Here is an 18,357-nt window from a genome sequence, read left to right on the forward strand (position 1 = left end):
AGAGGGGGGAGAGGGAAGATTTCGTTTTATTCTTATCTAGAAACCAATAACTATGGTTATGCAAATGGTCACTAAGGAAAAAAGAAAGAACAATCTCTACTCTCCATTCTAATACTGTTTTCGTATTCATCTGTTAAAATTCCGTTAGCTTTCTCACAAAATGAGACATTTTCAAGCTCAAATACACCATCACCCAACAAAAGAACATATCCTATAGGCCTAACAAACAGGGACAGCATTCTCACAAAATAGAGAACAATTCTGATCGCCTAGCAACGGAAATTTCTGGGGAATGTGTCAACTGAAACAATCTTTCGTTCACATACAAACACTTCCAAGAGAGGAAGATTCAAATTAACATATCTTACCTAATTTGATGTCACCTTCATCAGTGACTAAAATGTTGGCACCCTTAGAAAAGGAAAAAAGAATACAAAACATTTGTAAATCATGGAACAGTAATGTTTACATATTTTCTCAAAACACTGCATTACAATTCAGAGCTTTCTCTCTACAAGGATAAAAACTTCTCAACTTTAGACTTACAAGCATGAAGAGGACAGAAATAATAAGAAACTCAAGTGTTTTTTTCAGTATGGACAAAAGCAAAAATTTCAAAATAGAAACAAATAGGTTTCCAGAACAACTAAACCAAAATCCTTTCATTTTGTCATTCAGAGTAAAAAAAAAAAAAAAAATCAAAAGAAGAACAAATTAACAATTTCCAGAATAACTAAACCAGTCTTTCACATTTGTCATTCATGGTAAAACAAAATTCAAAAGAACAAATCAATAGCTTGCATGAAACAAACCCCTGAGTATAATAAAAGACAAAAACTCTCAATTATACTATAACAAACATGAGGAATGTAAACTGGGTTCTGTTGTTTTATCTTTAGTTCAGTTTTCGTACAGGTTTTACGGCACTCACAACTGCATAAGGTCATATGAGCGCCAGAAGATTTGAGGTGTTACAAGAGAGTAACAAACATAAAAAAGAAAAGGGGGAGATAAGGATGATAGACGTTTGATAGAAAAGAAGAAGCAAACCACACCAGAGCACCCGCCAACCACCCACTGTTTTATCTTTACTCAAATTTAATAAGAAGTAATAATCAAAAGCAACTCTAAAAAGTTCGCAAACTTTTGTGAATCTGAAAAACTCTATATAACAGGAGCAATGAGAGAGTACCTTGATGTCTCTGTGCATCTTGCCGCGCCGGTGCAAGTAGTTGAGGCCCTTGAGCGTCTCTCTGCACACAAACGCAATGGTGGGCTCGGGAAGAGGCCCAGTGACTAGGGATGAAAAGAAAACCCAAAAAACATTCAGTAATGTTACAAGATCGCGACCTCAGTGCTCAGTGTCGAACCTCCATTTTTATTTTTAATCTTAGTAAGTGTTTTACGGCACTTGCAACACAATAAGGTCATATAAGTGACGAAGATTAGAGGTGTTACAAGAGAGTAACAAGCACAAAAATGGAGAGATAAGGACGATAGATGTTTGATAGGAAAGAAGGATCAAACCACACCAGAGCACCCGTCAACCACCCACCTCCATTTTTAATAACAGTGAAAACAGTTCATAACAAAGAGTGAGCTTAAGAAGAAGTCACGTTTTCACTGTTAAATTTTTTTTTTTTTAATGGAGATATGACAAGAAAGCACCGAGGTCGCGAGATGTTCACTCTCATGCCAAACACAGCACAGGTGCAGGAGATGAAGATGATGACCGCCAACATTTACTGACAAATAAATTAAGAAAATTTATGTCAACAACACTTCATGATACAGAAAAAAGTTACATCAAACATTTTTGAGTCTAAATTATTGTTTAAATGTGCTTTATTTTTCTCCTCCTTTGCCGTGAAAAATTATATTTGAATTCACCAGGTGAGGTGAATAAATTTAGGCAACGCTTCATTTTAAACTGATATAAACCAGAGGCACAAAAGACCATAGAGAATGAGGAAAGAAAAGATTAAAAAGAAGGAACAGAAAAGATAAGTGAAAAATGACAACAATTGACTTGTTTTTGTTTGGGTAAAGAAAAGCACACCAGCACTGTGACAGCCACTTGGTGACAAAGCAAAAAAGACAGACAAAAAAAAAAAAAGAGATAGAAAAGAAGTATCATCAACCAGAGTTGCTTTTGTGAACAGTGACTGCGTGGCCTATTGACTTGCTGGCTAGCAGTGGAGACATTCCAGCATAAAGTACAAGGCACCCTCATTGGCACAGGTGAAAACACTGCCAAGTGACGAGACTATCAAGCTTACCGTGGTATATATCTTGCATAGAACCTCCACCGCAGTACTCCATGGCTATCCATAGCTTTTCACGTCTGGGAATAAACAAAACAGAGACACATCGGGGTTCAGATTGTGGGAACATGAGAGAGACAGTCTGTGACAAAACAACACATCTGAAATCTCTCAGCATAAACTCGAACATTGAACCAATATTATCTGAATGCACGCTTTTTAGTTTTCATTTAATCACTTATGTCATAAGTCCCTTAAATGTAGATGGAAAAAGTATATAAAAAGGTAACACATTGTCACTGAAACAATATAAATTAATGACTCTATTTTATCCTGCTTTACAAATGTATGTAATAAAAAATGAGACTATTTTTTTCTTCCGCTGTAGACAACATCTTTGGATCAAGAGTCAAAAAGAATGTCTGATTTGTTCTCTGAAAAATTTGCACAATATTTTTTTAATGGATATTATGATATCTTGGAAGAGGTAGGTATCATTGCTTTATTCTAAAGAGGAGGAGGAGGAAAAGACGATGCAATGCATTGAATTTGACCACAATACAAGATAACAAAAAACAACCACATAACAAAACTTTCGAGCTCTCCAATAAGAATCTAAACTCACCGTAGATAGCTCCCATAGTAGGCCACAATATTGGGGTGCTTACAGTCTTTCATCATAATGATTTCTTGTTGGATGACAGCAAAGTCATCCCCTGAGAAGAGAAGAACGGCCCGTGGTGGTCATTTCGTACACAGTGTTAGAAAAGACAACTGCATTATATAAGTGCACATGAAATAGATGCACCTATTAGACTAATTACAGCCCAACGCAGCTAAAATATATATATAGTATGATAAAACAGGCTTTCTGTTTTGGTCCAATCACATGCAATACGCAAAAATTAATAGATTTCAATGGCAATAAGGCCAGTTAATGTGCCAATACCTATTGACATTTCAGGACACTTTTCAGCAGCATTACATCTACCACCTCTTATTTTCTATCAGTAATGCCCTTACCTCAAACTCACTGGTCAGACTAGTAGCAGAGGTATATGTTTCACCAAGATAATTATGACATAATGTTTCATAAATGTCTAACAAGCAAAACATTTCTAAAGAAATTCTGAATGTAACATTCCACCCCACCACAGGATGGATCTGCTCTTTTTCAATATGTATTGCAATAAAGCAGTTAAATCATCATCATGATAATGACTGATGTAAGGCACACAAGTAAGTCAGTTAACTACCTGGCTCCAGCTTGATGACTTTGATGCCAGCCAGCTCTCCTGTGTTGAGATCTCTGGCCTGGAAACAAAAAGACAACGTTTAGTTGTAAAACTGGAACATTTCATCTAACTACACACTTAAAAAAAAAACACTTCTAGTTAGTTTTAGTTTTAGTAAGGTTTTACGGCGCTCTCAACTGCATAAGATTATATGAGCACCACAACAGTTGTTAGATTCTAGTTTGTAATTTTTTGACAATACATGATGATGACTACAAAAAGAGAAGTTTCTTTCATTCTTGTGGTTCCTTTTTATATGATGATTAAGCAAGGCCGTGTAAGATACATATTCCATTGAGACAAAGAGTCTAACTTGAGATGAGAAGCAAATTTAATCTTAAAACATCAACAGATAAGTCCTGATATTATCATAAACAAATTCTTTTTAAATCCTGAGTGCAAATAAATATTAAATGGCTTCCTAAGAACACAAAATAATGTTACTACGATGACTATAAATTGAATCTGAAGTAAATGTACACTATTTAGTTTAATAAAACACTCTGCCACCACAAGGCCCATATATAGTTTGCCATCAAAGGCAAAGGCATTTTGGGGAAAATCCAAAGAAACTGGGTGGGAAACATCGCCGATCCGCGAGATGAGGCAGCAAAATGTTAAACTATCTTTAATTAAAATTATAATCTTCACCCATGATGCAGGTTGCAAAATTAAGAACACTAAATTGGTAATTTTAACATCTTGAGAACATACACTGCACGTCTGTATCTCTAAATCCTGCCAAGACTACAATACTACCCTTTCTTAAACCCTAACCCTTAATCTCACACTCACAATCCAAGAGGTTTTTTGAAATATTTCAAACTGAAGTCCAGCCTAAGCTCCAAAGCCACTACACTCATAGGATATCCTGAGGTATATATTTTTTATTTTACCATCATTTCAGCTCCACACAAATTAATGTTGATTAAGTTGTGTCAGTTTCTACTTATGACACTTCAAAAGCCAGTCCTATAGAGGCATTGTAAAAGCTAGACCACCTCTTCAGGCTCATTGTCAATTCTTTACACAAGAAAAACTGGTAAGGGGGGTGTGACTAATTAAAACAGCCCACGAAAACTTTCCCTTTGTTTTAAACTTTAAAAGTAAAAAAGTGAACAGTTTTGCAAAGTATATTTTTCACTAAGCTCTGCTGACCATTTTTCGAGCATGACAGTTCATAAATAAATGTTATCTATTCCGACTCGAGTCTGAATATATGGGTTTAATCTGTTATTCGGACTCGGGTCAGGAAAAAATGTTTTATTTATTCGGACTCTGCTTCTAAGTGAGTTATGTGAGTGTAAAAGGAGGCTACATAATAAAACTGTTGTCTGGGGATTTTACGTAAAATCAGAATCAGAACTAGAATTACGTACTAGGAGTGTGTAATTGTGTCAAAAGTCAAAAGACTGCACTTTCATTGCTCAATAGCAGTGTTTACATACACGGTAACTGACAACTCAGGGTCTTTCCACCACCACTACAGCCTCATCATTACTTCCACCACCATTTGTCTTTCCACATCATGTTTAATTTCAATTTGTTGGGTGTTATAGTTTTTCTGCAATTAATTTTCTTTGTTAAAATCACATCGAACAAAATCGACAGCCGTGTCCTCTTCCCCCAGCAAGCCGAGAGTGTGATCGCTACGCACAATCTCATTGGTCGACACAATTAACTTTGCCCCAGCAAGGTCAACTCAACTTGGCTGTTCTGTTCACTATATTGATACAGGGAGGGCCAGTTTTTATAGATTTTGTAACTGGGCAAAAAGCTCACGTCTCGATTGTTATCATTATAATCAAAAATGTTTTCATAAATGTTGGAAATATTAAGGAACAAGGGTCGAAAGTTGAAATGGACGTCATGCTGGACTCAATTCTGAGTCCGAATACGATAATGTTTGTTTAATCGGACTTGAGTATGAATAGTAACTTCGAAATAAATATCATTAAGTTTGATAAAGAATAACACATTGACCTCGGAAAAGATTATTGAAATTTTGTTAAATAATGGAAATCTCCTGTTTTGGTCCTTAGAGTAATATCCACAGTATAACTCTATAGGTTAGGGTAGGCCTATAGTTAAAGTTTAGGGGGGTAAAAGAGTATAGAGGCCAAAACTGGATTATCCACAATTATAACAAACATTTTTTTTTTTTGTTAAAGTGTTTTACGGCGCTCGCAAACTGCATAAGGTCATATGAGCACGCGGGACACACCTAATATTTTCAGTTGGTAGGAAATTTTGAATTTTGCCTGGGTGGCGGCCGAAGCCTACTCATCGATTTTAGACCACCAAGGGATCTTCAATGTGCGGAACTTACACACGGGCCCTCCGAGACTTTTCGCCCTTGTCCGAGAAGGCTAGTTGCAGATCTTTCCTACCAGAAGATCAGGGGTGTGGCAGAAAGACAGCAGTAAGGAGGAGCCAAGGAGTAGCAGTAGAAAGGCTGCAGAAAGAGTCAGGAGGCCAGAGGAGGGGGCAAAGAAGGTGAGGGGGTGGGGGCAGAAAGTGGAATTGAAAGCAGACAACAGAACATTGCTAGAGAGCAGGAAAGGAGGTGAAAGGAGACAATTTTAGAGAAGAAAATTTTTCGGTCGCTACCTGGATTCGAACCCGGGACCTTTGAATGAGAGGCCAACACCTTTTATTAACCTCTAGGCCACGAGAGCCCCCCTAACAAACATTGGTAAAGGTAAGAGTAGCAGTATTTTAAGAACGGCCCCTGCGTCCCGTGTCAGTTTAGGAATTCTGAGAGGGGAACTTTTTTTTTTTTTAATTTTTTACGAAGAGCTTTTCTAAGTAAAATGTTAATTATTTAGTCTTTGTAATTATAATGGCCTTTTAATTCCAGAACCTTTTTTATGGTCTTGACCAAGTTTATCTCCCTAGAAAAAATATCCTTGGCCTTCCAGTAGGCTATACAGGCCCACAAAAAAGAAGGGAGGAATTCCGTAATAAGTGACCAGGTCACTCAATAAAATCTAAAACGTTATAATCATGAGCCATCAAAATCTTTGCGGAAGGCGTAAAGGCAGGATGTTAATCCATGACTAAATCAAATCCGTTCACGTATTTTAAACTAGCGCCCAAAGATTTGAATCCTAGAAGGGGACTCATAGACTTTTGCTCAGTCACAGCCAGGTAGGTCTGCCCTGAAAGCGCCAGTAGGGAAACTCCCCCCCCCCCCCCCCTCACAGCCTGGCTGATTATCTTGAAGTCATTCTTCTTTGAAATCTTTGCTAAAGTTGTAAGTTGTAATTTACAGCTCTCTATGGGAATCATGAAGACCAAGGTTTATATTATTGATGCTTGTCATACATGAGATCATCTAAACTAAAATCTAAAATGTAAAATGACAGGCAAAATAAGAATGCAACGTAGGACTGGACAGGACAGACAGAGGAGCAAACATGGGCGCTTTTTCGGTAGTTCCCACCCCGCATTTGTTATTCGCCGGTTTTGGCCCCAAGAGTAGGGGGGTTTCAGGGGGGCTTGCCCCCCTGACCTAATAAAAACAAGGTGGGGGGTTTCAGGGGGGGCATGCCCCCCCTGAATTTTACCACAATTTAATGTTTTGCAGTTGTTAAGTTTGACATCTTAGCTTGCCGCGAATCAAACGTATAGATCTAGATGTAGGTCAGGCTCTATCAAATAAGGGGGGTGGGAACTACCGAAAAAGCGCCCAAACATGATCCATGTCTAGCCATGGTGAATAGCCTCATGTCATGGAGAGTAAAGTGATATCCATAATTTGCCAAATAATTTAGCCAATTTGATGCCAACAATATCAATGATTATACTGTCAATGATGACAAGAAATGACATTCATTAATTAATATTAATTGTAGGCCTATTGACCTATTGGCAGTAGGCCTGACTATGAGCACTTGAGTGAGTTGTGTATTCATGAATCTGAATCATATTCTTATTATAATACTTTTTTGTACTTTTAAAATACTTTATTCTGAATAACAAAGTATAGCCTACATGGAGAATGAGAGATACATGGTTAAAATCTTAGTGTGTCATTTCATTATTCATGGTGATCACGTTACGGATACACGGTCGGTTGACTTCTAAATTAATCTAAAGACAGTCTAGACTGGAATCTAAAACCGATTTCCAGAATTTTGAGGCAGCAGAAGACACTGTTGAAGTCTCGCAGACAAACCTTGTAAACATCTCCATATGTGCCACTCCCCACTCTTTGGATGAGTTCAAAATCATCCTGAGGGTTCCTTCTTAGAATATCCGCCGACATATTTGAAACACAAGAAGAAACTCCTCATACAGCGAGGATAATTTTACGTTAACGAAGTCAGACCATGGCTGATTGCTGTTATTCGCTTAGCCTCTTCTGTCATTTTTTTTACTCTCTCTGGGTTTATTGAGCATTTACTTCCGCACATGCGCAAAGGAAGATAAAAATGATTCACCTGAGTCGTCTTCCAGAAATTTCGCACAATAGACTGTTAAATTTTTGTCTAGATATCTACAACATGAAGTAAAGGTGTTACCCTTGAGACTCAGTCTCAAATGTTAATGACTTGTTTTCAAATCTATTCATACAAGTGGCTAGGGTATGGTGAGATCTTTACACATAAGCTTTGATTTATGTATGGTTGCAACGGTTGCTATGGTAACGGATAAGGTGTCTTGGGGGAAAAAACAACCAACAACAACAACAAACAGCTTATTAATATTACAATAATTGTATCTATTTACCAAATTGCCCCAAACTTAGGAAAGGTTTTGCTGAGCTTACTGTAGAATTTCACATAGATATAATCAATATTGATATTTATTAGGCCTATCTTATATTTAAGAGAAAACGGACTTTAATTTGAGATTTTCACCAGCACGTAACTGTGCTTCTAATTTGGCTACAAAATAGGTTGTAAATCTTTTTCTTTTTTTTTCGTCCTAAATCATTTCTGTTTGAAACGGTGTTTCTATGCAGTTTATGTGCTCTTGAAGTTTTATGTAAATAAGATATGGGGCAATTATTAAAGGAAAAGAAAACCAAACATGCTCAGATAGGCCTACACATCATCATGTTAGGTCTAGATTCTAGATCTACAGTTTTTTTAAAACGGTTATGCGAGTGTAATTTGGTTCTGATTAATATAACAATGAATGTGATGGTAGGCCCTATATACCTACAAATGAAACAGAGAGAGAGAGAGAGAGAGAGAGAGAGAGAGAGAGAGAGTGAGAGAGAGAGAGAGGGGGAGAGAGAGAGAGAGAGAGAGAGAGAGGGGGAGAGAGAGAGAGAGAGAGAGAGAGAGAGAGAGAGAGAGAGGGGGAGAGAGAGAGAGAGAGAGAGAGAGAATGTTTTACGGAGCGGGTTGTCCCATCACGTGAGACATGTATTTACATACTATAGGCCTAATGTCCAGCCTTGTTGTGCGTTTGCGTGAGTGCACCTTTAGGTCTAACTTTTGTAACGTCTACTGTCATTGTTAAATGACCAAGACAAATTTCTCCCTGCGAGATGAATAAAGATTGTCATTGTCATTGTTATATGAGCACCCAAGAGGTGGATGTCAACAGAGAAGTCCACAGGGAATCAGGCTAACTCTGCTCACCTCAGATCTCTAGCTTCAACAGCACAGTCTGCTTCGACTATCAAGGCACCCCGGAAAAAGCGGGTCACAAGAGAGCGCCAAACATACAAAAATGAGTAGATCAAGAGGGGAAATGACGATATAGTTAGGATTAGGAAAGAAAAAGCAGCAGTTCCCTGTATATGCAGTTCAGCTCAGGTACAGTTATGAGCATGACATTGATGAATCAGCCCTTTTACAATTCTACTGAGCATAAAAGAACATGTTTATTAAGTCCCCTCCCCCCCTGCCCCCTTTAGATTGGCCTTTAAGACAATTCAGTCAGTAGCACCGCTCCGAGGGGTGTACGCTACTTTGGCTATAGATCTAGCTGCCTCGACCTCAGTCCTAGACTTTTTTTCTGTTGCCTGTGGCCGAAGTTGTTTTTGGGTTTTTTCCCTCTATTCTTACAACTGCCTTGGACAGCTTGGTTTTGATAGAAGCGCCATCAAAGTTCAGGTTCAGTTTACCTGCATGCTGTAACCAGAATGCACCCCCAAGTGGTTCTTCAAGTAAATCGTAGGCCTATATAAAAGGTCAGTGTTAAATAACTCAGCTGTTGCAATGAGGGGGGTCAGCGCTTCTGTCTGTCTGTATGTCTGTCTGTGTGTCTGTCTGTGTGCCTCAGATCTCCCTCCCTCTCTCTCTCTCTCTCTCTCTCTCTCTCTCTCTCTCTCTCTCTCTCTCTCTCTTTCACACACACACACACACACACACACACACACACACACACACACACACACACACACACACACACACCCTCAGACACACACACATAGACACACACAGACACACACACACACACACACACACACACACACACACACACACGCACATACACAAACAATTTCTGTTTCAGTGGTGGCACGTCTTGTTGGGGTGCAGAGTGCAGGTCCTCTTCTAGTCAGATCTCTGCGCTCTGCAGCAATTATTTGTCTGCTGTCTAGATCTACAGTTCAAATTTCGTCAAACGTCCAGGAAATGATGCGTTTGGTGGCGGCCAGATTTTCCTTCATGGAGAGGCAAAAACTGCCATATTGATTTTGCTTGATCAAGCCCTCTAAATTCCAATTTATTTCATTTTCGTGGACACTATATTTTGATATGTTTCGTTTGATGAAAACAGTTCGTCAGAATGCTATGCGCATGAGTCAGTTCTTTAGTTTTGAGGTTGGAATGCGATAGGTGGCCTAGCCTAATGTGGACTAGGTCTAATTAATTGGTCAAGTTTGATAAAGCAAAGCAGAAATCAATTTGGTCATACGTTGGGCATTATCCCCCCGACCAGATTCGATCAGACATGCAGATCGGGTGCATTTGATCAATGAGCATCCGCTTTCAGCCTCTCTATTTTGTACGTGTTGGGTAAATGTGTTTTTTGGAGCAGAGGGTAATTTTGTGTGTGTGTGTGTGTGTGTGTGTGTGTATGTGTGTGTGTGTGTGTATGTGTGTATTTGTGTGCGCACGCGCGCGTGAAAGGAGGGATCAAGTGCAGTATGCGCTTAGTATGGCCACTAGAGTACAATGGAAGCTCCAAGAGTCATAACTGGCATTGATAAGCGACGGTACTTTCGCTTTTGCTGTGAGCAGTCATGTGTTGAGTACACTACCCATGGTACAGACCTGCCCATGCACATGGTTTTAAGCGCCACTATTCTTTCCCACTGTTGTGCATCACCCGTGTCTTTCTTATTATACAATACGATGTAATTTAATAGTTCTATTAAATGTAGATTTAGATCTAGGTCTTTTTAACGTCCCTATCGACCCTGTTGAACAAAGTGATTCAACAAAAATTAGAAACTTTTAGTTAAACAAATGTAAATGAAGAACCCTATCAATAAAATTGAATGAATTTATTGCAATATGAAGTGTTGAGAAGATCTGGAAATGAAGATATCAGCACGACCATGAGAGGGAAGATATGGGGATATCTAGGTCATGTTTTTGGGAATGCCAGAGACAAGATTTCCCTGTCAGATATGATATTGGAGACCGACTGAAAAAAGAAGAAGAAGAAGACCAACTGGAAGTTTCCGGGTACAGAAAAACAACGAGGGATGAGGCAATCACGCAGCCTAGATGTGCCAAGATTGAAGGAGGTGGCTGTGAGGAACAGACAAGCACGGCGTCGACTGCTCAGGCGACACGTACCTGGCGGTATGGGGAGAGAGTCGTTGGCCATTGGCACGGTTTGCATAATAGGCTTAATTGTACGGCAGATTCAACCCTAGATGTCAGGACCAACTCGGTCGGTCCGAGGGGGATATATTATATTGATATAATATCCTAGCTGACAGACCGAGATGCTCGATTTAAACAATTCTCCACTTACATGGAAATCGAATTCTGTTCTTCTGTGAGCGACGGAAAAGTACGCGATCACAGATGCTGGCTGACTAGTATTGATGTGCCTCTCTTTACTCTAGCAAAAAAAAAACAACTAGTCCATATGCTTTTCTCATCTCAAATGCTGAGACTTGTACGGCACATGTACATATGTAGTAGAGTAACTGCAATGTTCTGATGACTCTTTTCACTGCACCCCCCCCCCCCTCAAATCCCGCGACCACATCTTCCGTCGCGGAGAATGATGTCACGTTTGCAATTATCAGCGATCAGGTTTCTCTACTCAGAGCCCACCCGCAGGTCTGCACGGTCACCGTGGCCTGAGTGGAGCGGGACACACTGTCACAGCGGACATGAAAGTTGTTGTTTGTTGTTGTTGGTTACCCGTCCTCTTGTACATCTAGGGCGTCGAGGAGGGAAAGAGCTCACTGTCTCTAGCAAGTTTGATGGCCTGGCTGGGTGGGGTATTGCATGTTCTTAGGGTATCCTTCACACCCTGGATCCAGGTCTTTCTTGGTCTTCCTCTTGCCTTGTATCCTGATACTTTTCTGTTGCAGGCTTTACTGGCAAGCTGGTGAGGTGCCGTACGTGTGAAATGTCCAAACCACCGGACCGTTTGCATTCGAACGTAGTAGAGGACAGGTGTTGTTCCCATCATACGGAGGTACTCATTAAAAACTTAAGTATGCGGGAATAGGACTAACTTCTTTACCAGCTTAAGAAGGCGCCACATCAATGCAGGAAGCTATGTATACATGTGGTCTCGGGATGAAACACTGTAGGCAACTGTACACCACCAGCTTTACTTTTGCTGTTGGTGTTGTATGGGTAGGCCATATTACGTATCGACAACCTGAACAGCTAATGAGGGACGCGGCATGCTGCTGTTGTAAACTATCCTTGGGAATCTACCCCCTCCAGACAAATTCACCCCACCCCAAAAAAACAAACAACAACAAAAAACAAACAAACCAACAACCCCCCTGCTTCAATTCTTCAGACCCCCCTCCCTCCAGTACTGTCTCTAGCCTAACTGTGTTGACTATCTCAAGACGAAATGCAATCTGTTTTGTTTGAGATTCTAATAATCTAGATATACATGTAGGCCTATAATTGCTGCTGTTGCATCTGTTCTTTCTAAGTCACGCTCTAAAAGAAAATAAAGGACCCCCCCCCCCCCTCAATCTCACCACCGCCCCTCTCTTTCTTAATCTCGTACTCCTACTAGCGCTAATAAAAAAAAAGAGGGCTTTGCTGTAAATTACTGAGTAGGCTTGTGAACACGCTCATACACGCACGCACGCACGCACACACACACACTCACATACACACATAAACAAACAAATAAACCATACACACATTCAGGCACACGCCCACACAAAAACATACTCACACATATTTTTTTAATGTTTGTATGTTAGTGAGATGCAAGGCGTCTAAAGGTCTCAATAAACATGTTGATTCTCTCTAATAATAAGCTCTCTCTCTCTCTCTCTCTCTCTCTCTCTCTTCTCTCTCTCTCTCTCTCTCTCTCTCTCTCTCTCTCTCTCTCTCTGTCTCTCTCTCTCTGTCTCTGTCTCTCTGTCTCTGTCTCTGTCTCTCTCGCTCCTTTTCACTGTGTCATCGGCAGTCTCAGTTGTCTCTCCTTCACGATACTCCGTCAAAAGTCATTATATTAGGCCTATATTATAGCCTTTAGGCCAATGCTTTATTTCACCTACCCAGCACTTTCAATGTCGAGATCAATGTGAAAAAGAATAGTTCGAATCGAACTTGAAAGTTTAATTGCTTTGGTCACGAGCAAAGACCAACAACATGACTGTGAGGGCTACCCAGGGAGCATTCATTGATTTTTATTAGTGTGACGTGTAATGGCTGCGGAGTCAAAACATGGCAGCCCACAGTAGAAGCCGAGCAACTTGGACACAATGGGGTTCAGTATTTACGGTTGTTTTTGTCTTGGCGACAACAGTTTTATCACAGCAGCCGATTATTCCTAAAAAGAAGCTTTGTGGGGACAATGAGTGCAAAGGTAAATGAGTGTTAAGTAGTAGCCTTCCTTCGTTCATACACACAATACCGTATCACCACTACTATTGTCATCAACGACGAATCAAGAAGAAAGAATCAAATTCAAGTTCAAGAATCAAGATTTTTTCAAGGACCTAGCCTAGATTACCCTAGATTCTAGGACTCTAGCTTACTCTTACTTACTAATTTATATTCTAAACGTCTTGTGTGTTGTCTAGATCTAGATTTAGTTCTGATCGATTCAGGTAGGAGATACGGCACTACTTGGAAAATGGTGGTCCCGACTTTTGTGACAGGGAAATATAACCCAGAGAAAATCTAGAATCTAGACTTAGAATCTAAATCTAAATCTAGTTTTGACCCCAACGACGATTGAAAGTGGCTATTCTCACCCGCCCGGAAGTTCTCGCAAGATCAACTCCTCCCCTCTTCTCTCTCTCTCTGTCTCTTTCTGAATACTGTCTATCGGTGTGGATGATCAAATTGACCCAAAACAAAGTTAAAAAATGATGTTAAAACACAAAAGTAAATTAATTTGGTTGTCTACAAAGATGCTACGGCTATTTAACTTTTCGAATCGAGCCGAACTACGTGGGTCGCCATTTTGTTTTGCCCGGAAATTCTCGCGCTACTCCTCTCTCTCTTTCTCTCTCTCTCTCCACTGCCCACAGACAAAATTGTACGCTTTTAGTAGGCTACAGTTGTAATGGAACGTTTGTTCATGGCACAGAATTCTACAATTTTTCTGTTTTCACAGTGTAGAATTCTGTGGTTTAGGGTGAACGCAAAATTTGGTGAACGCGCACCGGGTGAGAATAGCCACAAGACTCGCCTGCACTATTCTCACTCCGGGTGAGAATAGAGGTGGCCACGACGATTACTTCTGGTCCTAAGTCTAAACGATTACTTTTTGATTTGCGTGCCGATATATGGAGAGATAGTTCTAAACCTTTCAAACCTAATTGCAAAACATCAAATCGTGGTCAAATTCAGGGGGGCATGCCCCCCTGAAACACCCCATGTTATTTTTGTGTAAAGTCAGGGGGGCAACCCCCCTTGCCTTGTGAAAAACAAGTGAAATTTTACTGCTCATTTTGTAGGCTCGATTTAGATCTAGGCTACTGATTAAACATAAAACGTTGATACCGGCTACTATTTAAATCAGTATATCGATATTTCAGTAGGCCTACACAAAAGTCGGGACCACCATATCCTAGCAGTGCCGGAGATGCGATAATAAGAATTTCGAAGTGACTATTTCTCTGAACGCTTGGGAAAATAAACTAGATCTCTATTTCTCCGAACGGTTTCCATTCTAAGGATTTTTTTTTGATTTGCGAAATTCTAAAGGCGTCCTGCCATTCTGCGAAGACTGGGAAGAAGCATTTTTTGCATCGAATTTAATTTCTAGAGCTAGATTAGATTCTACAGATTTTAAAATCATGTCTGAACATTCAGATACACTTCAGTTGTAGTTGAGGCAACGTTCCCGGACTATACATTGTACTTCATTTGGAAATGCCTTCAAAAGGTACTGCGAGAAAACAAGACTGCTCGACCTTGGCAGTAACCTATTTTGCATTTAGTCACCCCTAAAGCAAATACTAAAATCCTTCATGTAAACCCCCCAAAAAATCCCTCCCCGCCCCCACGCCTCGTTCACACCTTACACACACACAAACACACACGCACACACTCTCACACACACTCACACACACACACACACACTCACACACACACACGCATACTCTCACACACACACACACACACTCACACCGCGCGTTATCAACAAATCTCGAGAACGAAAACCGTTAGGAAAAATAGAATTCAAGTTTATTTTCGCGAGCGTTCTGAGAAATAGAGCTGGCCATGGAATTTTACAGATGACATGACTTATTTACCTAGAGGCTACCCCCAACAATCTTGAAATGTTTTGGAATTGCTTAGAAATTAAGATTCAGATTTCACCTTTTCATTAAATTCAAGTTGAAGCAAGCATTCTCTGTTGTTGGCAGGCTAAGAGGTCTCAGTTTTACAAACCATGAAGCAGGGTAATGCTAGCTGGTTAGTCAAGGGTAAGAGTCAAGAGCATACAGGGAGTGCACTCCCTCACAACAAGGATGTGTCTCTAAGTACACGATAACCGGGCACACATAGTCTCAGGGTCTACGTACACGGTAACCGGAAGGTCCACCCTCGTTCTTCACAGAAGTATCGTGTTGTGTTACTCACCGTGTTGTGTGTGCACTGCGCCAACTCCGAAATTCTCCGGTGCATTGTGTGAGGCCACTTTGTTTGACAATGGCCTTTTCAGCTGTCTTTTTTTCTCTATCCAAGTTCATAGTAGACACCTTGTGTAGATCTAGATGCACGACTACTCCATCCGACCCCAACAGCGGGACTGTACGGGAATCCCCTTTTTTTTATATGTAAACTTCGGCCTAATTACTTTACGTTTGGGTTGGCGGGGCAAGGAAAGTGTCGAACTTGGATACAGTGGGAGAGATCATTCAAGCGAGCTGTATCTGGGGGAAGGGGGTTGGGCGATCGGGGGCTGAAGGTGGGCTCCTAACAGGCAGTCAGCGGTGCGGCATTTTGATTGGCCAGTACAGTGATGAGTGAAAGGGGGGGGGGGGAGGCGAAGCAGTTACCGTACTGAGCTCAAGGCGCCCATGAAATTAAGTACCTGGTTACCGTGTACGTAGATACTGAGACTACGTGCCCGGTTACCGTGTACGTAGACATTCCGTCACAACAAACCTCAAATTATGGGTGGTTCACGGACGCTTTGGTGTGGTCTCTGCTAGTCTTTTACTATAATCTAGCAATAGCACACGCCCCTCGTGGCAGTGCGAATACGCTGTAGACTCGCCCGAGCCGGGGGTAACCCCTGGAACACGCTTTTTTATAGCATTGTTCTTTGCGTCAGCCCCATGTAGCATACATCAATACACGCGGGAGAAATTGAGGCATTCACTCAAGAAAATTTTTTTCATATATTCTTTAGCGACAGCCGAGTTATTATCGAAGAAAGAGGATTGGTCGGTAGCGAGACCGAAACCTGCCGAATGGCAAAGTGATTTTCTGACTCTCTGTATTTGGAAGGTGCGGAATCCATCTACATATTAGCCAAAAGTCCCCAAACTTGGCAACCAATGAGAAGAAAGATAGATCTAGCCTCCGCTGATTTCCGTGTCTTAATCGAGCTAAAAATAAGAAAGTTACAAGGTGGTTTCTTTGAGGAGATTGTTTTAAAAAAATGTGTGGTTGATTAATCCGCGGAATGCTCCTGCATCATCTCAGACAAGCTGAACTTTATAATATTAGAAACTATTTCTTGAAATTATCCGTAAAACAATTGCATTTTGAAAAAAATAATGTCGACGTCATTCCTGTTTTTTGCATGGCCCGAAAGCCAGAAAGGGAAACACTGCCGCTCACAGGAAACGCTTGCCGCGAGATGTGTAAGCTTGCCGCCATCTCGCTGTGACGTCACGGCTGCGTTAAAGCGTAGCCACTGATTGGACAGTTATTTTGATCTGCTTGAATACCGCGAACATCATACTCATAGACACGGGCGTATTGAAGGTTTTTTTCTATTTGCCGTCACGAATATTTGGGCTTAATTTCGGGTTTAAGCTAATTTAGTGCTGATATGGACTTCAAGATAACTGCATATATATTATATTCTTCCAGTATTTACAGTGTTTTTGGCAGAAGCAGAGTGAAGATTACTCAAGCATTATATTTCCATGGATTTAAGCATACATATTATGTGTAGGCCTACTTACTCATAATAATAATGCTAAAAGCAGAAGAACTATTATTACAGAATTAGTTCTGAGGAATATTTTCATGGTATGGAAAGGGGGGAGGGGTGGAAAATGGGAACATATTTTCGCTAGGCTTAATAAACTATGTACTTAATTAGTTATGCGCATTATAATCAATTTGAGTTATTTGCATCTAAAATAGTTTAATGTATTTATTAACCTTTTAGTTTCCCCCCTCTGAGCTCTTTGGTTACTATTTGGTTAATTAATTATGCACATATATAATATTCAAATTGAGTGCATAATCAAACATTTAAAACCTTATTTGTCACTAATTCGTCTCTTTGCAAACACAGATTTGTATACATCCACATGTAACAGAATGGGCATGTCTATTATTAAGACATATTATATTGACTTATTTAAAAAAAAATAATGCCTATTTAATTATTTATTTGCATACCGGGTATTGAGATTACAACTTTAATTTTTCCATTTTCTATTTTGTTGCCCCAATATATATACATAAACTCACCAATTTTGAGCTCATTCCATTGATAAATGTGAAAGTTATGGGTTTTCAATATTCTGGTGCCGTTTGCCCTTTTTTTTCTTCTCCAAAATACCCACAATTTCCGACATGTTCACAGCCATAACTTTTTTATTTATGGACTGATTTTGAAAATGTAAAAAATTTTACTTCTGGATTATTGATCTTTGTACCTGTGTTGTTTATAGATTAATAGTACCCATCTTTAAAAAGCTGTGGCATTGCCTTATAATCAGACATCTATCATCCTCTTCTCTCTCCTTCTGTTTTGTGTATGTTACATTACTGTCTTGTAACGCCTCTAATCGGTCACTTTTATATGACTTAATTGTGTTGCAAGGGCTGTAAAACTCTTACTAAAACAATTTTTAAAACTGAACCTCAAATTTATTTGAAAAATAAAATCTTGTCACCAACTTCCTAGAAATTGAACAGGGAAAAGTGAATGATGTTACAATTATTATATAAAGTGATATATAA

At 39.9% G+C, this 18,357-nt stretch overlaps 2 protein-coding genes across 5 annotated transcripts in view; one reads left to right on the top strand and one right to left on the bottom strand.

The window, feature by feature from the left end:
* Positions 1–7,960, bottom strand: part of LOC101845915 (mitogen-activated protein kinase kinase kinase kinase 5) — a 58,913-nt gene extending 50,953 nt beyond the window's left edge. For all 4 annotated transcript variants that reach the window (XM_013081346.2, XM_035969220.1, XM_013081345.2 and 1 more), the window contains exons 1-6: positions 7,740–7,960; positions 3,521–3,578; positions 2,890–2,980; positions 2,280–2,344; positions 1,193–1,296; positions 369–411 (exon numbers count right to left, since the gene is read on the bottom strand). In XM_013081346.2, coding sequence (XP_012936800.1) covers positions 369–411; positions 1,193–1,296; positions 2,280–2,344; positions 2,890–2,980; positions 3,521–3,578; positions 7,740–7,829 — 451 coding nt within the window. In that variant the 5' untranslated portion in view covers positions 7,830–7,960. The remainder of the gene's footprint in view (positions 1–368; positions 412–1,192; positions 1,297–2,279; positions 2,345–2,889; positions 2,981–3,520; positions 3,579–7,739) is intronic.
* A 5,397-nt stretch (positions 7,961–13,357) lies between these two features.
* The window catches only part of LOC101849366 (melanoma inhibitory activity protein 2), a gene marked incomplete in the record, with an annotated part of 48,819 nt that continues 43,819 nt past the window's right edge, over positions 13,358–18,357 (top strand). Inside the window, 1 exon segment of the mRNA XM_035969221.1 lies at positions 13,358–13,555. Within this exon segment, the coding sequence (XP_035825114.1) occupies positions 13,414–13,555 (142 nt within the window).

This window comes from Aplysia californica, unplaced genomic scaffold, assembly GCF_000002075.1.
Source record: "Aplysia californica isolate F4 #8 unplaced genomic scaffold, AplCal3.0 scaffold00126, whole genome shotgun sequence".
In the NCBI taxonomy this organism is placed as follows: Eukaryota; Metazoa; Mollusca; class Gastropoda; order Aplysiida; family Aplysiidae; genus Aplysia; species Aplysia californica.